Genomic DNA, 26,483 nt, shown 5'->3' on the forward strand with positions numbered 1-26,483 from the left:
TCAATCCCTTTTCAAATTTTATATACCTCGATCAGATCCCCTCTCATCCTTCTAAACTCCAGTATTATCCCAAACTGTTTAATCTAAAAAAATTAAAGAGCAGTAAGGAACAGTGCCATTCTAGTTGCAAGATTTGAAAGCATAAGCCTATCTTTAAACTGACTCAAAATCAATGCTGTAAGATTATGCAAGCTCATTAACCCGGGACATTAACTCTTTCTCTTCCTTTCTCTCTCTATAGACACTTCCTGATCTGCTGAGTGCTTCCTAACATTTCCAGTTTGTTCAGGTTTCCAGCATCCACAGTGTTTTCCTTCTAATAAAGTCTTGGAATTCTGCAGCTGAGAGAGCTGTGAATGTTTGATTGTTGAAATGTAGGATGTGGGAGGTCCTGGAGGCTCCTAGCCTCCCGGACGACCATATCTGTGCTGGGTGTGTTGAGCTGCGGTTCCTAAGGGACCATGTTAGGGAACTGGAATTGCAGCTCGAGGACCTTCGCCGGGTTAGGGATAGTGAGGAGGTCATTGACAGGAGCTATCGGCAGGTGGTCACACCGGGACCACGGGAGGAGGGGAACTGGGTAACAGTGAGGAAGGAGAAAGCTCGGTTGATGGTGAGCACCCCGGTGGATGTGCCCCTTAATAATAAGTACTCCTGTCTGAGTACTACTGGGGAGGACAGCCCACCTGGGGGAAGCAGCGGTGGCAGTGTCTCTGGAGCTGAGCCTGGCCCAGTAGTGCAAAAGGGTAAGGAAAGGAGGGTAGTGCTAATTGGGGACTCTACGGTGAGGGGGTCAGATAGGCGTTTTTGCGGACACAGACGGGACTCTCGGATGGTGGTTTGCCTCCCTGGTGCAGGGGTCCGGGATGTCTCTGGTCGAGTCCCAGAAATCCTGAAGGGGGAGGGAGAGGAGCCGAAGGTCGTGATGCATATAGGTACTGCTGACATAGGTAGGAAGAGGGAAGGGGTCATGAAAAGAGAATATAGGGAGTTAGGTAGACAGCTGAGAAAGAGAAATGCAAAGGTAGTAATCTCGGGATTGCTGCCTGTGCCGCGGGAGAGTGAGAACAGGAATCGGTGGAGAATGAATGCGTGGCTGAGGGACTGGAGCAAGGGACAAGGATTTGGGTACTTGGATCATTGGGACCTCTTTAGGGGCAGGTGTGACCTGTTTAAAAAAGACGGGTGGCACTTGAATCCCAGGGGGACCAATATCCTGGCGGGAAGGTTGGCTAAGGCTACTGGAGAGACTTTAAACTAGAAAGGTTGGGGGGAGGGAATCGAAATGAGGGGACTGAGAGCGAGGAGGTTAGCTCGCAAATAGATAAGGAATGTAGACAGGGTAAGAGGGAGGTTAGACGAGTGATGGAGAAGGGAAGTGCTCAGGCTGAAGGTCTGAGATGTGTCTATTTTAATGCCAGGAGTGTAGTGAATAAAGTGGATGAGCTAAGAGCGTGGATTGCTGCTTCGAATTGTGATGTGGTGGCCATTACGGAGACTTGGATGTCTCAGGGAGGTGCCGGGTTTTAGATGTTTCAGGAAGGACAGGGAGGGAGGCAAGAGAGGGGGGGGGGAGTGGCACTGTTGATCAGGGATAGTGTCACGGCTGTAGAGAAGGTGGACGCCGTGGAGGGATTGACTACGGAGTCTCTGTGGGTGGAGGTTAGGAACAGGAAGGGGTCGGTAACTTTGCTGGGTGTTTTCTATAGGCCGCCCAATAGTAACAGAGATGTTGAGGAGCAGATGGGGAAACAGATCCTGGAGAGATGTAGGAATAACAGAGTTGTCGTGATGGGAGATTTTAATTTCCCAAACATAGATTGGAATATCCCTAGGGCTAGGGGTTTGGATGGAGAGGAGTTTGTTAGGTGTGTCCAGGAGAGTTTCCTGACACAGTATGTGGATAAGCCTACTAGAGGAGAGGCTGTACTTGATCTGGTGCTGGCTAATGAACCTGGACAGGTGGAGGATCTCTCGGTGGGTGAGCATCTTGGGGATAGCGATCATAATTCTATCTCCTTCACGATAGCATTGGAAAGAGATAGGATCAGGCAGGCTAGGAAAGTGTTTCTCTGGAGTAAAGGGAAATACAGTGTCATCAGGGAGGAAATTAGACGGGTAAATTGGAAGGAGGCATTCTTGGGGAAAAGTACCGAAGGAAAGTGGAGGATTTTCAAGGAATGTTTGTCTGGAGCTCTGCATGACAACGTTCCGATGAGACAGGGGGGTGTTGGTAGGGAACGGGAACCGTGGTGCACGAAGGTTGTGATGAACCTGGTGAATAAGAAAAGAGAGGCGTACAGAAGGTTCAGAGAGCTAGGAGGTGTTAAGGATTTAGAGGAGTATACGGGATGTAGGAAGGAGCTTAAGAAGGAAATTAGGAGAGCGAGAAGGGGTCATGAGAAGACCTTGGCGGGTAAGATTAAGGAGAATCCCAAGGCTTTCTACAAATATGTCAAGAGTAAAAGGATGAGATGTGAAGGCATAGGACCCTTAAAAGGTGAAGGGGGAAAAGTTTGTGCGGAACCGTTAGAAATGGCGGAGGTGCTTAATGAATACTTTACCTCGGTATTCACGGTGGAAAGGGATCTGGGTGGTTGTACTGCTGGTTTGCGGTGGACAGAAAGGATCGAGCATGTGGACATAAAGAAAGAGGATGTGTTGGAACTATTGAATGGCATCAAGGTTGGTAAGTCGCCGGGACCGGATGGGATGTACCCCAGGTTACTGTGGGAGGCGAGGGAGGAGATTGCGGAGCCTTTGGCGATGATCTTTGCATCGTCGATGGAGACAGGAGAGGTTCCGGAGGATTGGAGGATTGCAGATGTGGTCCCTATATTCAAGAAAGGGAACAGGGACAGCCCGGGAAATTACCGACCGGTGAGTCTAACCTCAGTGGTTGGTAAGTTGATGGAGAGGATCCTGAGAGACAGGATTTATGATCATCTAGAGAAGTTTAGTATGATCAAAAGTAGTCAGCACGGCTTTGTCAAGGGCAGGTCGTGCCTTACGAGCCTGGTTGAGTTCTTTGAAAATGTGACCAAACACATTGACGAAGGAAGAGCGGTGGATGTGGTCTATATGGACTTCAGCAAGGCGTTCGATAAGGTCCCCCATGCAAGACTTCTTGAGAAAGTGAGAGGGCATGGGATCCAAGGGGCTGTTGCCTTGTGGATCCAGAACTGGCTTGCCTGCAGAAGGCAGAGAGTGGCTGTGGAGGGGTCTTTCTCTGCATGGAGGTCAGTGACCAGTGGAGTGCCCCAGGGATCTGTTCTGGGACCCTTGCTGTTTGTCATTTTCATAAATGACCTGGATGAGGAAGTGGAGGGATGGGTTGGTAAGTTTGCTGACGACACCAAGGTAGGTGGTGTTGTGGATAGTTTGGAGGGATGTCAGAAGTTGCAGCGAGACATAGATAGAATGCAAGACTGGGCGGAGAAGTGGCAGATGGACTTCAACCCGGATAAGTGTGTAGTGATCCATTTTGGCAGATCCAATGGGATGAAGCAGCAGTATAATATGAAGGGTACCATTCTTAGCAGTGTAGAGGATCAGAAGGACCTTGGGGTCCGGGTCCATAGGACTCTTAAATCGGCCTCGCAGGTGGAGGATGCGGTCAAGAAGGCGTACGGCGTACTAGCCTTCATTAATCGAGGGATTGAGTTTAGGAGTCGGGAGATAATGCTGCAGCTTTATAGGACCCTGGTTAGACCCCACTTGGAGTACTGCGCGCAGTTCTGGTCACCTCATTACAGGAAAGATGTTGAAGCCATTGAAAGGGTGCAGAGGAGATTTACAAGGATGTTGCCTGGATTGGGGGGCATGCCTTATGAGGATAGGTTGAGGGAGCTTGGTCTCTTCTCCCTGGAGAGACGAAGGATGAGAGGTGACCTGATAGAGGTTTACAAGATGTTGAGAGGGTAGACTCTCAGAGGCTATTTCCAAGGGCTGAAATGGTTGCTACGAGAGGACACAGGTTTAAGGTGCTGGGGGGTAGGTACAGAGGAGATGTCAGGGGTAAGTTTTTCACTCAGAGGGTGGTGGGTGAGTGGAATCGGCTGACGTCGGTGGTGGTGGAGGCAAACTCGTTGGGGTCTTTTAAGAGACTTCTGGATGAGTACGTGGGATTTAATGGGATTGAGGGCTATAGATAGGCCTAGAGGTAGGGATATGATCAGCGCAACTTGTGGGCCGAAGGGCCTGTTTGTGCTGTGGCTTTCTATGTTCTATGTTCTATATTCAAGACTGAAATTGGTAGATTCTTGGGCACTCAGGGAATTAGGGAATTTGGGGATAATGCAGGAAGGTGCTGCTGATGTCAAGATATTACTGGATGGAGGAACAGGCTTGATGGACAATTTGTATTATTCCTGCTCCTATTCCTTAAGGTCAGGGATTCTATGATTCTAGGGACCAGTTAAATAAGTGAGAATTCAGATTGGACCAGTTAAATCAGCAAGAATTTAGATAGGGACCAGTTAAAACAGAGTGAATTGACATTGTTGTAACTGTGCTGATTTTTCCATCCTGTTGCAGTGAACAGAGATTTGGAAGGGCGCCAAATACTCCGACTTCGCTGCAACGGGAGCGTGGCGTGAGCAGCCGGTAAGATCGCTGCCCTCGGACTTGTGATTCCCCAAGGCCAAAGCAGTTCAGGCCTACCTGTGCCTCTTTATCCTCTCCAACTCAGTGAGTCCAAATTATAGTATCAGCTCAGGAGGAGGCCATTCGGCTCACCACGCGGGTGCTGGCTCTTTGGAAGAGTTATCTGACTAGTCCCACCCACTGCACTCTCCCCCCGCCACAGCACTGAAAGTTTCCCCATTATCAAATGTTTACCCAATTCCCAACTGAATCAGCTTCTGTCAGCCTTTCAGACAGCAAGAAGTCTCACAACACCAGGTTAAAGTCCAACAGGTTTATTTGGTAGCACAAGCAACAAGCTTTTGGAGCACTGCCCCTTCATCAGGTGAGTGAGAGTCGTGTTCACAAACAGGGCATATAAAGACACAAGCAGGGCATATAATGACACAGCAACCTCTGCAAGACATGTCGGATCATCGACACGGATGCCATCATCTCTCGTGAGAACACCACCCACCAGGTACACGGTACATACCCTTGCAACTCGGCCAACGCTGTCTACCTGATACGCTGCAGGAAAGGATGTCCCAAGGCATGGTACATTGGGGAGACCATGCAGACGCTATGACAATGGATGAATGAACACCGCTCGACAATCACCAGGCAGGAAGGAGTGTTCTCTTCCTGTTGGGGAAAGCAGTCACGGACATTCAGCCTCTGAAATTCGGGTAAGCGTTCTCCAAGGTGGCCTTCACGACACACGACAATGCAGAATCGCCGAGCAGAAACTGATAGCCAAGTTCCGCACACATGAGGATAGCCTCAACCGGGATCTTGGGTTCATTTCACACTATCTGTAACCCTCACGACTTGCCTGGGCTTGCAAAATCTCACTAACTGTCCTGTCTGGAGACAATACACATCTCTTTAATCTGTGCTTAACCCTCTCTCCACTCACATTGTCTGTACCTTTAAGACTTGACTATCTGTAAAGATTCACATTCCAACCATTATCGTGTAAATAGAGTTTGTGTCTTTATATGCCCTGTTTGTGGACACGACTCTCACTCACCTGATGAAGGAGCAGCGCTCCGAAAGCTTGTGGCTTGTGCTACCAGATAAACCTGTTGGACTTTAACCTGGTGTTGTGAGGCTTCTTACTGTGCGCACCCCAGTCCAACGCCGGCATCTCCACATCACAGCCTTTCAAACAGACAGAGCAGGTCAGCTCACAGCATTGCAGCACCTGGCCCTGGTCCAGGCTGGCACTGACTAAGTCAGAGTTTTAACAACACCAGGTTAAAGTCCAACAGGTTTATTTGGTAGCAAATACCATTAGCTTTCGGAGAGCAGTGCTCCGAAAGCTAATGGTATTTGCTACCAAATAAACCTGTTGGACTTTAACCTGGTGTTGTTAAAACTCTTACTGTGTTCACCCCAGTCCAACGCCGGCATCTCCACATCATGACTGACTAAGTCCACAGACAGCAGAGGCTCAGCCTGGGACTTGGTTGCTTTGTATGGCTCAGAACATTAACTCTGCTGCTATGAGAACCTCCTTTTTAACTTTGGAACACATTTTGATTTTCCAAGCATTTGCAAGCAAATCTACTGAGAGACGTCTTTAAGAAATGAGTGTTACTAAAATCTGAACCTTTCACAGGTTCATGTGTGAATCATGTCACGGTCAAATCGTCGTCAATGTGTTTCACAAAATCTATATTTTGGTTGAAGATACATAGCAATTACGGTCTCAATTCTGGCTGAAATGTTTAAGTATGCACTGCCCTCACCTGGTATACTCGTAAAGTGCAGGTACAATGCTGTTGTAACATCTTCGAATGGCCAGTAATGCAGCAATGTAGCCACAGAATATCAGCAGCTCGTTTCGGAATCTGAAAAACGAGAACAGAGTTCGATCATACCGATGGCAAGATTCTGTGCTTCCTTTTTTATCCTTTATTTTGGGGAAGTTCAGGAACATTCAAAAGTTCCAGTGCAGAAGGAGACCAATTGGCCTGTTATATTGTTCTTTGTTTGTTGTAGGATGGAAGGCGGAGAGGAGATCGAGAGGAGTTAAACAGGGACTGCGAGAAGGCTGCAATCAGAGGGAAACTCACTTGTGCAGAACTGATGAGGTTCCCGGCACAGAATCAGGGACGGGTTTCCCGCCATTCTGGCCAGAGGATAAGATGGCACTGGAGACGCCCACCACTGCACTTAGTCTCCCAAATGGTAGCCATGATGTGGAGGTGCCGACGTTGGACTGGGGTGAGCACAGTAAGAAGTCCCACAACACCGGGTTAAAGTCCAACAGGTTTATTTGGAATCACGAGCTTTCGGAGCGCTGCTCCTTCATCACGTAAGTGGATGCATCCGCGCACCTGATGAAGGAGCAGTGCTCCGAAAGCTCGTGATTCCAAATAAACCTGTTGGACTTTAACCTGGTGTTGTGAGACTTCTTACTGTCTCCAAAATGGAGAATTCTGTCCTATATCTATTTCCCTCTCTGCTAAGAGGACTAGATCCTTCCGATCCACTCTATCTATATCCCTCAATAATTTATACATACACTTTTCAAGTCTGCATGCATTTCCTTCACACTGTCAAGGGGATCGTAGAATGATGCACAAGGAAGTAACTTGGCCCTCTGGGTGGTGCCTCTCCTGTGAAAGAGCTCTGGAATTCCCTCCACTTACTTCTCACCTCTCTTTCTGCCTTTCAGATGCTCCTCAAAATCTACCTCTTCAATCAGCTTTTGGTAATCGGCCTTATTATCTCTACTTGTGGCTTGGTATCAGATTTAGTTTGATGATTCTTCTGTGGGGTGCCTGTGGACACTTTATTACGTGGAAGGCACGCACTATACCGATACAACCTGTTGTTGATGAAGTGACAATCTCAATCATGTGGTCAAATCCTGGACCAGAGCTTTAATCCATAACCCTTAAACGTGGGTATAAATGCTGCTATTGATTGGAGGTACCAACATTGTGGTACTGTTTATGTAGAATGGTACCATGGCATGGCTTGTTGAGTTAAAGGAATGTACTTACCTACTGTTTATATAAAAACATAATTCCATGGGGTTAGCCTATGTACTGACATGTGGTTTATAGAATCATAGAGTGCAGAAGAGGCCCTTTGGCCCATCAAGTCTACACCAACACGTGAGAAACACCTGACCTCCCACCTAATCCCACTTACCAGCGCCTGGCCCAGAGCCCTGAATGTTATGACGTGCTAAGGGCTCATCCAGGTACTTTTTAAAGGATGTGAGGCAACCCGCCTCTACCACCCTCCCAGGCAGCGCATTCCAGACCATCACCACCCTCTGGGTAAAAAGTTTTTCCTCACATCCTCTCTAAAGCTCCTGCCCCTCACCTTGAACACCTCGTGACCGACCCTTCAACGAAGGGGAACAGCTGCACCCTATCCAAAATTTTACCATCTACTGGGATTCGAATCTGGGTCCCCAGAGCAATGGCCTGAGCTGCTGGATTATTGCCCCACTGACAATAACACTACACCACTGCCTCCCCATTGGTCCACAATGCTGGTGTACACACATTGCGGGTGGCTGTATACCAACATTGTGTGTCACAAAACACACACGGTGGCACAGTGGTTCGCACTGCTGCCTCACAGCGCCAGGGACCTGGATTTGATTCCCGGATTGGGTCACTGTCTGTGCGGGGTCTGCATGTTCTCCTCGTGACTCTGGGTTTCCTCCGGGTGCTCCTGTCTCCTCCCACAGTCCGAAAGATGTGCAGGTTGAGTGCATTGGCCATGCTAAATTCTCCCTCAGAGTAACCGAACAGGCACTGGAGTGTGGCGACTGGGGGATTTTCACAGTAACTTCATTGCAGTGTTAATGTAAGCCTACTTGTGACACTAATAGATTAACTAATCACTAATCATTTAGCAACAATTTGGACTACCATTCCTCTATCTCATTGTTAACCCAGTGCAACGACATTTTTATAGGCAGTAATTACAGTACGAGGTTATGATGCAGCATGTTTGATCACTGCCATTATAAGTGACTGTGACAAACACCATTTTAGGCAGCGCATTAAGTCTGATAACTCAGCGGCACAGTGGTTAGCACTGCTGCCTCAGAGTGGCAGGGACCCAGGATCGATTCCTGGCTTCGGTCACTGTGCAGAGTTTGCACGTTCTCCCCGTGTCCAGGTGCTCTGGTTTCCTCCCGCAGTCCGAAAGACGCGCTGGTTAGGTGGATCGGCCATGCTAAATTCTCCCTCAGAGTATCCGAACTGGCGCCGGAGCGTGGCGACTAGGGGCTTTTCACAGTACAAGTCAAGTAACTTCATTGCGGTGTTAATGTAAACCTACTTGTGACACTAATCAATAAACTTCAAGCCCAGAAGGCTGCTTTGCAGTTAAATAGGCAGCAGCACTTGCATTCTAACTTACTCACTATACTTGTGTAGCATCAGCCGGTCAGTGCGGATGTAACTCAGCAGGTCCAGGATCCCATGCACGGAGTCCAAGTTCCAGTCAGAGCTACTTAGCTGTTCTGTCGGATAGGAAAAAGCAAAAGTCAGTCAGCTGACAGAACTTGGGCCACCTTTCTAAGAGAAGACATTATTAAGCATTTGTTGCAACAGGTGATACTCCATGAAACAGCAAGATAACAACAGATTTCTCAAAAAGTATTTTGCATTTTATTTTTTATTTGTGGGACATGGGCATCGCTGGCCGGCCAGCATTTATTGCCCATCCCTAGTTGCCCTTGGAGGGCAGTTGAGAGTCAACCACATTGCTGTGGCTCTGGAGTCACATGTAGGCCAGACCAGGTAAGGACGGCAGATTTCCTTCCCTAAAGGACATTAGTGAACCAGATGGGTTTTTCCAACAATCGACAATGGTTTCATGGTCATCAGTAGATACTTAATCTCAGTTTATTTTTATTGAATTCATATTCCACCTGCTGCCGTGGCAAGATTCAAAGTCGGGTCCGCAGAACATTAGTTGACTTTCTAGATTAATAGTCGAGTGATAATATCACTAGGCCATCCCTTTTGGTATTCCAAAAGTTGGAATACTAAAGAAGGAAGGGAGTTGGATTGGTGCCTGAGCAGGCCAGAGATTGCTTTATATTGAAGATAAATGTCTTTACACATCATCCTTGGTCCACATGATCTCCAGGATTTGGCTTGATCACAGAGAAACATAGACGAGAGGAGCAGGAGGAGGCTTTTTGGCCTTTGAAGCGAGCTCCACCATTCATTATGACCATGGCTAATCATCCAGCTCATTAGCCTGATCCTGCCTTACCCCATATCCTTTGATCCCCTTTGCCTCACTAAACCTCGCCAATGTGACGTCACCCTGACTAGGGGGTGAATTTACTAATGTGGGGGTACGGTATCAATGGGAAACACTTCAATAAGGTGTTAATTTATTGAAATGAGATTCCTGACCTTTCTGACTGGCAGGATTTTTATTTTCTGTTGCGATATTTTGTGCCCAAGTAATTGTTTGTACTTGTGGCGAACGTGGTCCCAAAATCATAGCCTTATGTATGCCACAAGTTTCATTTTCACTGCTTTTTAATGTCTATTCCGTACTTCAGTTCAGGCTCTTTATACAGTTTGTTTACTTTTCTCTGAATCCACACCCAGGCGCAACCAATCGAGCACAGTGAGCATCAATAAAGAACAGACTCAGATAACCAAACACAGAACAACTGAACACTACAGTGGCCTTGTCAGCGTAAGCCACATCCAGAGAATGGATTAACACAAACTGCGGAGAAGCAATCAGAGAAACACTGCATCCTCATTCATTTTAGAACATTAAATATTTTAATTACGGAACAATCAGTGAGGTAACTGTAATCAAATGAGCTTACCTTTAACGTAAAGAAGGCCAATTGGAAGTGCTTTTTCTGGCACAGGACTCAATAAGTAATATTTTACTGCTTGGAACGTCTCCCCTTCATTTTGATATGTTTCTGCAACTTGCAAACATTCTTCTGAGGTTGGTAAGTGACACTGTGAGGAGATTTTTATATAACATGTCAATCACAGCATCAATAAACCCGGTATAAAATAAACCTTCATTACAAAGAACATAAGAAACAGGTGCTGAGGTTATCCATTCGGCCCCTCAAGCACGCGCTGCCCATCGATAAATCATGGTCGGACATGGGTGGCACAGTGGTTAGCACTGCTGCCTCACAGTGCCCAGGGACCCGGGTTCAATTCCGGTCTCGGGTCACTGTCTATGGGGAGTCTGTACTCTCTCCCCATGTCTGCGTGGGTTTCCTCTGGGTGCTCCGGTTTCCTCCCTCAGTCCCAAGATATACAGGTTAGGTGGATCACCCATACTAAATTGCCCCTTAGTGTCACATGATGTGTAGGTTAGGAGGATTAATGGGGTAAATAAGTGGGGCTACAGAGTAGAGCCTGGGTGGGGGTGTTGTGCGGGAGAATTGGTGCAGACTCGATGGGCTGTATGGCCTCCTTCTGCACTGTAGGGATTCTATGATCTAGATCAATGCCCGTGCTACCCAATATCCCTGAGTACCCCGACATCTATTGACCTCTGTCTTGAATATACCCATCACCTGAGTATCCAAAAGATAGAGAATTCCGAAGACTCACAATCCTGAAGTGAAGAAACGTCTCCTCATCTCAATCCTGAATGTCTGACCCCGTATCATGAACGATGATCCAGACTCGACTGACAGGTTGAAAAAGTTACCTCTCATTCTAAACTCCAGAGAATACAGCCCGCTCTGCCCATCTCTGCTCATTAGACATTGGGCAGCATGATGGCACAGTGGTTAGAACAGCGCCAAGGACCCGGGTTCACGGGTCACTGTGTGGAGTTTGCACTTTCTCCCCGTGTCTGCATGAGTTTCCTCCCACAGTCCAAAGATGTGCAGGTTAGGTTGATTGGCCATGCTAAATTGACCCTAGTGTCAGGGGGATTAGCTGGGTAAATGTGCGGGGTTACAGGAATAGGGCCTGGGTGAGACTGTGGTCCGTACAGACTCGATGGGCCGAATGGCCTCCTTCAGCACTGTTAGGAATTCTATGATTCTATGACAGCCCTGTCATCATCGCAGGATTCAATCCAGTGAACATGTGTTGCCCCTGCTCCAAGGAACTACATTCTTCTGTTACAAAGGAGACCATAACATTTGTGGATTCTTCAGATTTTGGTCCCATTAAATTTTATTAGTGTCACACGTAGGCTTACATTTACACTGCAATGAAATGACTGTGAAAATCCCCAGTTGCCAAAGTGTTCAGGTACACTGAAACCAGAGCATCCATCTGCTAAACCCACTCAGACACAAGGAGAACGTGCAGACTCCGCACAGACAGTGACCCAAGCCGGGAATCGAACCTGGGTCTCTAGTGCTGTGAGGCAGCAGTGCTAACCCACTGTGTCGCCCTACATATAATTGCAGCAAAAAATCCTTATTCTTAAACTACCACCCCCTTTCACTAAAGACTGAAATTTGTCATCCTAATTGTTGGCTGTATCTGCATGTTAATCTTTTGTGACTCATGTACAAAGACGCCCAAATCCTTTCAAATGCCACAATTACTAGATTCTCACATTAAACATTCTGCTTCCCTATTCTTTGTGAGTTTCTCACTCAGTTAACCTGCCGATATCTCTTCTCAGACATATCCTCCTCACAGTTAACTTTCCCACCTGGTTTTGTACTGTCAGCAAACCTGGTTGGGTTACACTCTAAGTTTAAGTTTATTTATTAGTGTCACCAAGTAGGCTTACATTAACACTGCAATGAAGTTACTGTGAAAATCCCCTAGTCGCCACACTCCAGCACCTGTTCGGGTACACTGAGGGAGAATTTATCATGGCCAATGCACCAAACCAACACGTCTTTTGGACTGTGGGAGGAAACCAGAGCACCCGGAGGAAACCCACACAGACATGGGGAGAATGTGCCGACTTCGCACAGACAGTGACCCAAGCCTGGAATTGAACCCGGGTCCCTGATGTTGTGAGACAGCATTGCTAACCACTGTGCCACTGTGACCGTGTGGTTAGCCCTGTCACTCAGTCACTTTATTCTTAATTGGCTGCAATTCTCCACCTCACCCGCAGCTGGGATTCTCCGGTGCCGCTGCAGTGAATGGAGTTTTGGCTGAGTGCCGAATTCTCCATTCTCTCTGGTGTGCGAGACTGGAGAATTCCAGCCCTGATTTTAGACACTGATCAATCAGGCTTAAAATCTTCACTTGAGTTTCTTTCTTCTCCATATTAGAATGAGAAAAGGGCCTCCCCATATTAAGGATTCTGCAGCAGCCCCCATAACATCACTACTCTTGTCACCACAATACCCACACAGCACCAACAATTGGTGGATTTTTCACAGTGGAGCAAAAGTGCTCCATCCAACCTTACTCCTGACCCCGTCCCACCATCACCCAGAACCTGCCTGAGGGCTGAAGATGCCCTGAAGATCCAAAGTGAAACTTTCAAGATGACCCTCTACAGGCCTCACTGTTCATAGAGTCATAGAGGTTTACAGCATGGAAACAGGCCCTTCGGCCCAACTCATGCCAGCCTTTTTTTTTTACCACTAAGCTAATTCCAATTGCCTGCATTTGGCCCATATCCCTCCTTACCCATCTTACTCATGTAACTGTCTAAATGCTTTTTAAAAGTGGAATCATTATGGGTAGAGATGAGGAATAGTAGAGGGAGAAAGACACTAGTAGATGTGGTATATAGGCCCCCAAATAATAATGTTGAGGTAGGGAGGGCTATAAACAAGCAGATAAGGGATGCGTGTAAAAACGGAACGGCAATAATCATGGGGGACTTCAACATGCACATTGACTGGCAGACTCAAGTCGGTAAGGGTGGAATGGAGGAAGAGTTCTTAGAATGCTGTCGGGATAGTTTCCTTGAACAGCATGTTACGGAACCGACGAGGGAACGAGCTATTTTGGATCTGGTATTGTGTAACGAGGTAGGTAGAATTAAGGATCTTATTGTGAAGGACCCTCTTGGGTCTAGTGACCACAATATGGTCGAATTTCTGATTCAGATGGAAGAGGAGAAAGTTTGGTCCCAAACCAGTGTCCTCTGTTTGAACAGAGGGAAATATGATAGGATGAGGGATGAATTGGCTAAGGTAGACTGGGAGAGCAGGCTGGCAGGTAGGATAGCTGAGGAACAGTGGAGGATTTTTAAGGAGATCCTTTTCAGTTCTCAGCAAAAATATATTCCAGCAAAAAACAAGGATTGTAAGAAAAGGGAGAACCAGCCGTGGATAACGAAGGAAATAAAGGAGAGTATTAAAATAAAAACAGCTGCGTACAGAGTGGCCAAAAATAGTGGAGAAACAAGTGATTGGGAAAAATTTAAGAAACAACAAAGAGAGACTAAGAAAGCGATAAAGAAAGGAAGGATAGACTATGAAGCTAGGCTAGCAATTAATATAAAAAATGATAGTAAAAGTTTTTATAAATATATAAAAAGGAATAGAGTGGCTAGAGTGAATGTTGGACCCTTGGAGGACGAGAGGGGGGAGTTAATAGTGGGAAATGAGGATATGGCTGAGTCTTTAAATAAGTTTTTTGTGTCGGTCTTCACGGTGGAGGACACAAATAGTTTGCCAAATATGAACGATAGAGGGTTGGCAGCAGGAGAAATACTTAATACAATTAATGTTACCAGAGAGGCAGTGCTGGGTAGACTAATGGGACTGAAGGTGGACAAGTCCCCGGGTCCGGATGGAATGCATCCCAGGGTATTGAAAGAAATGTCAGAGGTAATAGTGGATGCGTTAGTGATTATTTATCAAAACTCGTTGCATTCTGGGGTAGTGCCGGTTGATTGGAAAACGGCTAATGTTACGCCGCTGTTTAAAAAAGGAAGGAGACAAAAGGCGGGTAACTATAGGCCGGTCAGCTTAACGTCTGTAGTAGGGAAAATGCTGGAATCCATTATTAAAGAGGAGATAGCAGGGCATCTGGATAGAAATGGTTCGATCAATCAGACGCAGCATGGATTCATGAGGGGAAAGTCGTGCTTGACGAACATGTTGGATTTTTATGAAGATGTGACTAGGGCGGTTGATGGAGGAGAACCGGTGGATGCGGTGTTTTTGGATTTCCAAAAGGCGTTTGATAAGGTGCCCCATAAAAGGCTGCTGAAGAAGATTAGGGCACACGGAGTTGGGGGTAGTGTGTTAAAGTGGATTGGGGACTGGCTATCCGACAGGAAGCAAAGAGTCGGAATAAATGGGTGTTTTTCCGGTTGGAGGAAGGTAACTAGTGGCGTGCCGCAGGGATCGGTACTCGGGCCGCAACTATTTACCATTTATATAGATGATCTGGAGGAGGGGACGGAGTGTAGGGTAACGAAGTTTGCAGATGACACAAAGATAAGTGGAAAAGTGAATCGTGTGGAGGACGGAGAAGATCTGCAGAGAGATTTGGACAGGCTGAGTGAGTGGGCGAGGATATGGCAAATGGAGTATAACGTTGATAAATGCGAGGTTATACACTTTGGAGGAAATAATAACAAATGGGATTACTATCGCAATGGAAACAAATTAAAACATGCTACCGTGCAAAGGGACCTGGGGGTCCTTGTGCATGAGACACAAAAGCCCAGTCTGCAGGTACAACAGGTGATCAAGAAGGCAAATGGGATGTTGGCCTATATCGCGAGGGGGATAGAATATAAAAGCAGGGATGTCTTGATGCACCTGTACAGGGCATTGGTGAGGCCGCAGCTGGAATACTGTGTGCAGTATTGGTCCCCTTATATGAGGAAGGATATATTGGCATTGGAGGGAGTGCAGAGAAGGTTCACCAGGTTGATACCGGAGATGAGGGGTTTGGATTATGAGGAGAGGCTGAGGAGATTGGGTTTGTACTCGTTGGAGTTTAGAAGGATGAGGGGGGGATCTTATGGAGACTTATAAGATAATGCGGGGGCTGGATAGGGTGGAGGCGGAGAGATTCTTTCCACTTAGTAAGGAAGTTAAAACTAGAGGACACAGCCTCAAAATAAAGGGGGGTCGGTTTAAGACAGAGTTGAGGAGGAACTTCTTCTCCCAGAGGGTGGTGAATCTCTGGAATTCTCTGCCCACTGAGGTGGTGGAGGCTACCTCGCTGAATATGTTTAAAGCGCGGATGGATGGATTCCTGATCGGTAAGGGAATTAAGGGTTATGGGGATCAGGCGGGTAAGTGGTACTGATCCACGTCAGATCAGCCATGATCTTACTGAATGGCGGGGCAGGCTCGAGGGGCTAGATGGCCTACTCCTGCTCCTATTTCTTATGTTCTTATGTTCTTAAAAGACAAAATCGTACCCACCTCTATTACTACCTCTGGCAGTTCGTTCCAGACACTCACCACCCTCTGTGTGAAATAATTGCCCCTCAGGACCCTTTTGTATCTCTCCCCTCTCACCTTAAACCTATGCCCTCTAGTTTTGGACTCCCCTACCTTTGGGAAAAAGATGTCGACTATCTACCTTATCTATGTCCCTCATTGCTTTATAGACCTCTATAAGGTCACCAGTTCAGGCCGAGACTAATTTCTAACCCATTGAGAAATCTAGTGGAAAGCCCTTCTTTTCAAACTGTTTCTTCCCCTCCCCTTTCTCTCGACTCCCCTTGATTGTGCCGTGCAATAAAAAGCATCGATGGGCATCTGCAACCAGGGCTTCACTATGCCCGCTCTGTAACTGGCTGCCACTCTTTTTCCACTCCGCCCGGGGGTGGTCAACCTCGTGAAGCCTGGCCTCCCTCCCAAAGAGCTTAACAACCCATCATGGAAAAAACAGTACCTGCAACATCCTGATATTCCACACTGCCACCAAAGGTCACGGCACAATGTGGTTCCAGTGCATACGCATCAATGTGCGTGCCTCTGGTTCTCCGTCTTCCAAGCAGAAAATAACCAAAAAAACCCCAGCAATAAAATTCTCTAAAAATCGAAGGGTGTCAGTCTGCATTAACAAGGCATCAGCTACCCGCTGTCCCCCACTCTCCCCACCGTCCACTCTGCCCCCAAGGCAATGTTCTATATCGGAATAGCAGCGAGCCAACATCCAGTCTGAAACTGGTTTGCTGCAGTTTGTTTTCAAGTTGTATATGCCAAAAACTGCTGAAAAGCATCAGGCAGGAACAAAATGAAAACAGCTCCATATAGGGTTAAATATGGCCACTAATTGTCTGTGGGTGGATGACATTGCAGTCTTTTTATTATTCATTTGTGGGACATGGGCGTCGCTGGCTGGCCAGCATTTATTGCCCATTCCTCGTTGCCCCTGGAGGGTAGTTGAGAGACAACCACATTGCTGTGGCTCTGGAGTCACATGTAGGCCAGACCAGGTAAGGACGGCAGATTTCCTTCCCTAAAGGACATTAGTGAACAGATGGGTTTTCCGACAATCAACAATCGCTTCATGGTAAGCAGTAGATTCTTAATTCCAGATATTTTTTATTGAATTCAAATTCCACCATCTGTCGTGGCGGGACTCGAACCCAGGTCCCCAGAACATTAGCTGAGTTTCTGGATTAATGGTCTCGTGGCACATTGGTTAGCACTGTTGCCTCACAGCGCCAGGGATCTGGGTTCGATTCCCCGCTTGGGTCACTGTCTGTGTCGAGTTTGCACATTCTCCCTGTGTCTGCATGGCTTTCCTCCGGGTGCTCTGGTTTCCTCCCACACCCCAAAGAGGTGCTGGCTAGGTGCATTGGCCATGCTAAATTTTCCCTCAGTGTATCAGAACAGGTGCTGGAGTGTGGCAACTAGGGGTTTTCACAGTAACTTCATTGCAGCGTGAATGTAAGCCTACTCATGACTAATAAATAAGCTTTAACTTTAGCGATAATACCATGAGGCCATCGCCTCCCTGTGGTCACATGGATGCTGCATGCAGTTGGGGGGTTTATAAACGGCCGTCTTAAGGAGGATGGGCAGGAAAGGAGGGAAGGTGCAGGCAATCCACAGACCTGATAGACTGCCCTCCAAAGGATGTTCAACTTCATTGCTGAGTACCGTATTATTGGTTGCATTGTCAAACTGATCAAGGTGGCTAGTACTGGAGAAATTAGAGATGGTGGCAAAGAGAGGAAAGGGGGAGGTTAAGGGAAGGGCTTAACAGAGGACAGTAAACAGAAGGGGTTAAGGAGGGGAGGGTTAAAGAGAAGCGAAAGGGAATAGAGAGGTGAAAGTGGGCGAAGGGGCAAGGCATTAAAGAGGGAAGAGAGGTAAAGGGGGGGGGTAAAGAGACATGGGGTGGGATTTTCCAGTCCCGCCATGGTGGGACCCACCGAGGGGGATGCGACGGGCCAGCCAAAAGTCCATTGGCTTTCAATGTGGCTGGGGCATCCTGGTGGTGGGCGGGGCTGGAAAATCCCAGCCAAGGGGTGAAAGGAAAGAGCGGGCTAAAGAGTACTTTGAGAGGGGGTTAAAGAGAGACGAGCACCGGGCTCTTCCTGTCCTGTCTTGGCAGGACCCACCGTGGGGGATTCGGCAGACCAGGAAAAATTCCCTTGACTTTCGATGGGACCAGGTGATCCCAGCGGTGGACAGGGCAGGAATATTGCCCAAGGAATTGAAGCGAGGATGGAAGGAGTGTGGGGGAAAGTGAGGAAGGCAATGGAAAAAAACCCAGGAAAATCATTGAAAAGACATTTGGACTGGCAACTGTAGAGAAAACAAATCTTGCTCCCTGTGCTGCAGTTTACTCTTATTCCAGAAAATGGGACAATGGGCTCTGTAATTCCCAAACTTTACCTTCTCGTGAAGATCGTTCACCTCTGCAATGCTTCCTGGGTAGAACGCATTTAGCTTTATCAACAACAGCTCACTGTTAGGTATCATGGTCAGCAAGTCAGCGGCTAGGTCCCTGCAAAAACATCAAACAATAATTCAACAAAACCGAACAAGAGAAATGGATCCATTGGACCAGGGTCACTCCATCAGGGGTAAAGCAAGAGCAAGACACTGCAGATGCTAAATATCTGAGATCAAAAGCGGGAAGTGTTGTGAGTTATCAGCAGGTCAGGCAGTGCGTGAACATTTTTATATACATTCATACCTTGTGTACACACAGCGCGCCATGATTTCAGGGCAGAATTGGTGATTTAGCTGGAACAAGGTGGTTGAAGGCTGGGCTGAATTCCAAAATGGTGGCTCAGTGGTTCATAGAGTCTTACAGTGCAGAAGGAGGCCATTTGGCCCATTGAGTCTGCAGCGACCACAATGCCACCCAGGCCCTATCCCCATAACCCCATTCATTTACCCTAGCGAGTCCCCCTGACACTAAGGGTCAATTTAGCATGGCCAATCCACCTAACCCACACATCTTTGGACTGTGGGGGGAAACTGGAGTACCCGGAGGAAACCCACGCAGGGAGAATGTGCAAATGCCACACAGACAGTGACCCAAGCCGGAAATCGAACCCGGGTCCCTGGCGCTATGAGGCAACAGTGCTAACCACTGGGCCACCATTCCGCCCGAGGTTAGCAGTGCTGCCTCACAGCGCCAGGGACCCGGGTACAATTCCAACCTCGGGCAACTGTCTGTGTGGAGTCTGCACGTTCTCCCCATGTCTGCGTGAGTTTCCTCCGGGTGCTCCGGTTTCCTCCCACTCCAAAGGTGTGCAGGTTGGTGGATTGGCCACGCTGAATTGTCCCTAAGTGTCCCAAGATCTTTAGGTTCGGGGGATTAACAGGGTAAATACGTGGGGTTACGGGGATAGGGTGGACCGAGGTGAGATGCTGCTCTGGAGAGTCAGTGCAAACTTGGTGGACTAAATGGCCTCCTTGTGCACGATAGGAATTCTCTGAGTCTTGGAAGAAAAATGTTAAGATAAAAAAAACCCCAGCAAAATTAGCATTTAATTGTGGAAGTGAGTTCATGTTATTGACCAATCCCCAAAGCTGAAAAGCACGATGGATAAATGTTTTTACATGTAAGATATAAGCCAATCAGCTTTGCACAACGTCATGTCAAAGTTACATAATGTGTTCTCGGCCTTTGTCCACAGACTCGATACTAATTAAAAATCATTCAGTGCAACCTTCCCCCCACTGCCTCTTGTGACAAAAAAAATTCCATCTTTCCTCCTGGTTTCAGTCATGCTTGCGACAAATGTGCTTCTGCATTCATGTAAAACTCTTCAATGAGTTCCATCATTGATCTTTAAATGTGTCCAACCAAATGTGTTAAAAATCGCACCAACGAATTCTGCACAGCTGCAGCAATACAATCAGTGCGTATAGAATAGATCATAGAACCCCTACAGTACAGGATGAGGCCATTCGGCCCATCGAGTCTATATCAACCACAATCCCACCCAGGTCATATTCCCGTAACCCCACCCATTTACCCTGACACCAGAGTCAAATTAGCATGGCCAATCTACCTAACCTGCACATCTTTGGACTGTGGGAGGAAACCGGAGCACCCGGAGGAAACCCGTACATCTGAAAGATGTGCTGGTTAGGTGCTTTGACCCGAACAGGCGCCAGATTGTGGCGATGAGGGGAATTTCATAGTAACTTCATTGCAGTGTTAATGTAAGCCTTACTTGTGACTAATAAATAAACACCCATGCGCGGGGAGAAAGTACAAACTCCACACAGACAGTGACCCAAGACCAGATTTGAACCTGGGTCCCTCGCGCTGTGAGGCAGCAGTGCTAACCACAGTGCCACCGTGCCGCCCCAATTGCTGACAATAACTTCATTCCATTTGAAGATGCACGATTCCTTTCATGCTTCTTAGATGCATTGGTTAAACAGCACACAGAATTGAACAACCATGCAAGGTTACTATAGAGGGCAAATTAGCAGCTTCACTGCAGTGCTTCATTGTCCCTGCATGATTCTCCACTCACCAGGGTTCACAAACAGAAAGCCAGTCAGGAATTAGTAACCACCATCGTTCCTGATGGAATCATGGGGAGCTTTCCTTGGGGAGCACCAATTTGTATGACTGATAATTAATTGTCAAACTTATTGGAAAACACCGCAAACCTACAACAGCACCAAGCAACAGAGGCAATCGTTATCGCTATGCGAGGACAGGGAGTCCACGTGCAGTTACAAGAGCAACAGCTAATGTTTATGCTTCTACCAACTACGGGAATACCTGTATCCAACAAACGGAAAGCTAGGAGCAGAAGGTTAAAAACAAAAGTAAGTAAAATAGTCACGCTTTCTGAAATGACAGCACAAACAAAGCCTGTAAGAGATGAGCAAATAACACTCGTGCCACATATGTGGCACTGAATAATTTGTGACGCAGTGATTGAGAGAACATTGTGTCACGGATTGGCAGGATGGAGGCCGTACGTAGCTCCACATAACCAGAGCCACTGCAATTTCAAAAGGTACTTAATGACGTGAAGCTCCTGGAGGCATCTCAATGCACTATGCATGAGCATTTTCAAACACAAATGATTTGATCGTTTACCTAGCTGCTGTTGCTGTCCATGCCACTATGCAGTTCATATTTTGGTTGCCTTGTTTTCCTGCATCACAATAGGAACTGCATTTCAACAATGCTTCACTGGTTGTGAAGGGCTTTGGGATAGCATTAAGTGGAAAACACAAAGGGCGGCATGGTGGCACAGTGGTTAGCACTGCTGCCTCACAGCGCCAGGGACCTGGGTTCAATTCCCGGCTTGGGTCACTGTCTGTGTGGAGTCTGCACATTCTCTCCGTGTCTGCATGGGTTTCCTCTGGGTTCTCTGGTTTTCTCCCACAGTCCGAAAGACGTGCTGGTTAGGGTGCATTGGCTGTGCTAAATTTTCCCTCAGTGTACCCGAACAGGGGTCGGAGTGTGGCGACTAGGGGATTTTCACAGTAACTTCATTGCAGTGTTAATGTAAGCTTACTTGTGACACCAATGAATAAACTTAAAAAATATAAATGTAAGTTCTTAAGCTCCTGATCTTGTTTGTGCCTTTGCGATAGCGGCACTGTGGCGACTAAAGGATTTTCACATTAACTTCATTGCAGTGTTAATGTAAGCCGACTTGTGACACTAATAAATAAACTAAAAATCTGGACTGGGAAGAAGATGTAATCAAGGACGAAGTCATCCCCTTATTGAAAGAAAGAACTGGGAGTTAAAGATTACGGGGGGGGTAGGCAAGAATGTAGAATTTCGGTAACAATCAGACCAGCCAGGGTTCTTATTGAATGTTAGTGCAGGCTTGAGGGGCCGAGTGGCCTCCTTCTGCTCCTAGTTGGTATGCCTGTATGTATGTTCATATGTTCCTATATCATGCCTTTCCTTCAAATCCTCAGGGTGGCCCAAAGCACTTCACATACAATGAAATGATTTTGAAATGTAGTCACTGTTGTAACGTAGATAAGCACAATGGTCAGTTTGTGTACAGGAGGGTCTAAAAACAGCAGCAAGATAAATTCTTAGTGTTTTGGTGGTGTTTGTTACAAAATAAACTTTAGGCAGGACACCAGTTACATCCGCCTGCTCTTCATTATGTAGTATAATGGAATCATTTGCATCCAGCTACAAAGGAAGACATCCATTGACTCTGTCTACACTTCCCGCTGCCTCGGCAAAGCAGCCAGCATAATCAAGGACCCCACACACCCCGGACATTCTCTCTTCCACCTTCTTCCTTCTGTAAGAAGATACAAAAGTCTGAGATCACGTACCAACCGACCCAAGAACAGCTCTTCCCTGCTGCTGTCAGACTTTTGAATGGACTTACCTTGCATTAAGTTGATCTTTCTCTACACCCTAGCTATGACTGTAACACTACATTCTGCACTCTCTCCTTTCCTTCTCTGTGAACGGTATGTTTTGTTTGTATAGCGTGCAAGAAACAATACTTTTCACTGTATGTTAATACATGTGACAATAAATCAAGTCAAATCAAATCAAATTGTCTTAAGCTTCAGCATCAATCTGACAGATGGCACTTCTAATGATACAGTTCTTCCACTGAAGGGTCAACATAAATTATGTACACACATCTGTACAGTGGGGACTGAAATGCAGCCTTCTCACTCAGAGACTGCTCCCCTCAGCTAGGTTAACACTGGCACTATAATTCCGAACTCCTGTGGCCCGTTTATTGGAAGAGGAAGAAAATAAACACGATCATCAAAAAACTCTGAAGCCTGCAATTATTGGGAATGACAAGGGCTGGGATTCTCCAGCCGTTCAGACCGGCGGGATCCTCTGGTCCTGCTGCTGTGAACAGAGATTTGGCTGAGCATCAAAGGTGGGGTCCGCGTGTTCCTGTCTTCGTGGTAGATGTTAAAAACCCCACAGCACTATTTGAAGAGAATGAGAATAAAGGACTTCTCGTCCTCCCCAACCCAGCACCACTGGAAAACAGATAAAGCTGTTGCAACAAAAAACAGAAAATGCTGGAAAATCTCAGCAGGTCTGACAGCATCTGTGAAAAGAGTGTATAAAGCCAACGTTTCGAGTCTAGATGACCCTTCTCAGAGCTGGCTCCGATGAAGGGTCATCTAGGGTTATCTTGACTCGAAACGTTGGCTCTACTCTCTCCCCACGGATACTGTCAGACCTGCTGAGATTTTCCAGCATTTTTCTGTTTTTGTTTCAGATTGCAGTGTCCGCAGTATTTTGCTTATATCTTAAATGAAGTCATTGCTTCTGAAATTCTATGCGGGATTTTGTATATTTGCTATCATTTTATTGAGATTAAAATGTTAATAAACCGTATATTTGTATGTCGTGTTCCTGGGAGGGACAGGCGTCTTTGGACCTATTGTCCCCAAAACTCTCCAGCACTCAGGGTCTCCCTCATGTCATGTCCGAATCACTCATAGACTAATGGATAGAGTTTAATTGCTGCTGATTACTCAGCAGTTATCTGCGTATCATACGACTACCAGGGTCATGATTTTTTATGTCCAGCAATTCCAATGCTCACATGTAAAATGTTGTGGGATATTCCTGAAAAGATGAATAACATGCAACTAACAGCCACAAAATGTACATCCCAGAACATTATTTAAACCCTTCCCTCTCCCACACCCTCAGGTCTTTCTTTCCTATCACAGACTCCATCATAAATTGATAATTTTACAAATTGATTTTAATTTGTTTGTGTGACCAGGTCACAGTGCTTTGAGTCCATTTGCATTTGAAGTAATACTGATCCTTATCATTTGTAGACAAGGGTTCATTCAGAACTATGACAGCATTACTACAGAAATCATGTTCGGCTTAATAATCAATGTGGCTGTTGTCCACATCTTGGCAAAAAAACACAGGGGCATTTTGTGTTAATGTTCCAGGATTTTGGCCCATCGACAGTGAAGGAACAGCGATATAATTCCAATTGAGGATGGTGAGTGACTTGGAGGGGAACTTGCAGGGGGTGGTGTTCCCATGCATCTACTGCTCTTGTCCTTCTAGATAGTGCAGGTCATCGGTTTGGCAGGTGCTGCCAAAGGAGTCTTGTTGAGTTGTTGCAGTGCATTTTGTAGATAGTACACACTGCTGCCATTCTGCATCAGTGGTGAAGGGAGTAGATGGAATTCCAGTCAAGCGGACTGCTTTGCGCTGCATGATGTTGAGTTGAGTTGAGTTTGCTGGATCTGCACCTACCCAGGCAAGTGTAGATGGATTCCATCAGACTCCTGACTTGTGACAGGCTTTATGAAGTCAGGAGCTGAGTTACTTGCCTCAGAACTTCCAGCCTCTGACCTGATCTTGTCGCTACAGCATTTATATGCCTGTGCTATAACATTCTATAATTATTGCGACTCAATGATCCTTGGCACACAGTTTACAGGAAATATGGCATGTCGCTACGACTCTCATCAACTTTTACAGATGCACCATAGAAATATTCTTTCTGGTTGTATCACAGCTTGGTATGGCTCTGCTCTGCCCAAGAAGGCAAGAAACTACAAAGCGTCGTGAATGAAGCCCAGTCCATCACGCAAACCAGCTTCCATCCATTTACACTGTCTACACTTCCCACTGCCTCGGAAAGGCAGCCAGCATAATCAAAGACTCCATGCACTCGGACATTCTTTCTTCCACCTTCTTCTGTCAGGAAAAAGATACAAAAGTCTGAGGTCACGTGCCAACTGACTCAAGAACAGCTTCTCCCTGCTGCCATCAAGCTTGAATGGACCTACCTCGCACTAAGTTGATCTTTCTCTGTACCCTACCTAGGTCTGGAACACTACATTCTGTACCCTCTCGTTTCCTTCTCTACGAACGGTATGCTTTGTCTGTATCGTGCGCAAGAAACAATACTTTTCACTCTATACTAATACATGTGACAATAGCAAATCAAATCAAATCAAATTACCGGAATTGTTACCTTTAATCTGCTCTGTGCACTCACCATGCTGTTGTTAACATGCACCTCCGGGCCAGAAGTTCCAGGGCGTAGTTTGTCACAGGCATGGCGCTATCTCCAAGCACTGTTCCCACACAAACCGCCAGCTCCAGCTCATTTCCACGGATCAGGTTCGACATCGCCAGCTGTTGTTCAAAGTGAAAGAGTCGTCCAAGTTATCAATGTATCTTAGGCTCTCAAAAACAATTTTCGGAGAAAGTTCGAGGAGGTATATTCTATGTACGGTCTAATGCCCTGAAGCTCAGCGGCTAGGACTCTCCGGTGCTGCTGCGGTGAATGGAGTTTTGGCTGGGCGCCAAATTCTCTGTTCTCGCTGGCAGCGGGGCAGGAACAGATGAGATCGGAGAATCCCACCCTAAATCTGTGGAGCAGCATGCCTTAAAATTGAAATGATGCCTTAACTTTAAGTATGTATCCTCATAGGCCCTAATTTGACTGACATTTGGTGGTGGTGTTTTATACTTCAGCCAGGAATTCCATGTTGCTGTAGCAACATACACACACACGGTGTAGCCTACAGCTATGGATAACGATGGTACAGGCTCTAATGTTCTTTCCACCACAAGGCCATGATCATAATGAATAACGGAGCAGGCTCAAGGAGCCAAATAGCCTACTCCTGATTCTGGTTCTATGTTTCTAAGGCTGACCAGGAATCTCTCCCACTCCTGCCACCTGCCTGTTTTGGCCACATTATGAGTGCACCATCCTTGGCCACCAAATCCTGTGGTGGGACTCCGATCCAGAGCTTCTGGCTCAGAAGCAGAGGCCAGAATTTTCCCGCTGGTTGGCTCTTCCAGTCCCACCGAAGTAATTGTGAGTTTGAATTACCCGTCGCATCCACTATGGCCGAAAGCCTCTTGGATGGGGCTGGAAAACCCAGCAAATTTATTTATTGACTACAGCTCAGCCTTCAACACCATTATTCCGACAAAACTCATCTACAAACTCCGTGGCCTGGGGCTCGGCTCCTCCCTCTGCGACTGGATCCTCGACTTTCTAACCCACAGACCACAATCAGTAAGGATAGGCAACAACACTTCCTCCACAATCATCCTCAACACCGGTGTCCCACAAGGCTGTGTCCTCAGCCCCCTACTATACTCCTTATACACCTATGACTGTGTGGCCAAATTCCCCTCCAACTCGATTTTCAAGTTTGCTGACGACACCACCATCGTGGGTCGGATCTCAAACAATGATGAGACAGAGTACAGGAATGAGATAGAGAATCTGGTGAACTGGTGTGGCAACAATAATCTCTCCCTCAATGTCAACAAAATGAAGGAGATAGTCATTGACTTCAGGAAGCATAGTGGAGAACATGCCCATGTCTACATCAACAAGATATGAAGTTGAAATGGTTGAGAGCTTCACGTTTCCAGGTATCCAGATCACCAACAACCTTTCCTGGTCCCTCCACGCCGATGTTAAGTTAAGAAAGCCCACCAACACCTCTACTTTCTCAGGAGTCGAAGGAAATTTGGCATGCCAGCTACGACTCTCGCTAACTTTTACAG

General features: G+C 46.8%; 1 protein-coding gene across 5 annotated transcripts in view; it reads right to left on the minus strand.

Annotated features, from left to right (window-relative positions):
- wdr17 (WD repeat domain 17) overlaps positions 1–26,483 on the minus strand; it is a 105,312-nt gene that overhangs the window by 8,743 nt on the left and 70,086 nt on the right. For 3 of the 5 annotated variants that reach the window (XM_078215459.1, XM_078215457.1, XM_078215456.1), the window contains 5 exons: positions 24,949–25,088; positions 18,365–18,476; positions 10,463–10,604; positions 9,022–9,124; positions 6,378–6,479 (listed from right to left, as the gene is read on the minus strand). In XM_078215459.1, the coding sequence (XP_078071585.1) occupies positions 6,378–6,479; positions 9,022–9,124; positions 10,463–10,604; positions 18,365–18,476; positions 24,949–25,088 (599 nt within the window). Of the gene's footprint in view, positions 1–6,377; positions 6,480–9,021; positions 9,125–10,462; positions 10,605–18,364; positions 18,477–20,726; positions 20,748–24,948; positions 25,089–26,483 lie in introns of all 5 variants that reach the window. The other 2 variants (XM_078215458.1, XM_078215455.1) reach the window with 1 other exon arrangement.

Source organism: Mustelus asterias, chromosome 6 (assembly GCF_964213995.1).
Source record: "Mustelus asterias chromosome 6, sMusAst1.hap1.1, whole genome shotgun sequence".
Taxonomy (NCBI): Eukaryota; Metazoa; Chordata; class Chondrichthyes; order Carcharhiniformes; family Triakidae; genus Mustelus; species Mustelus asterias.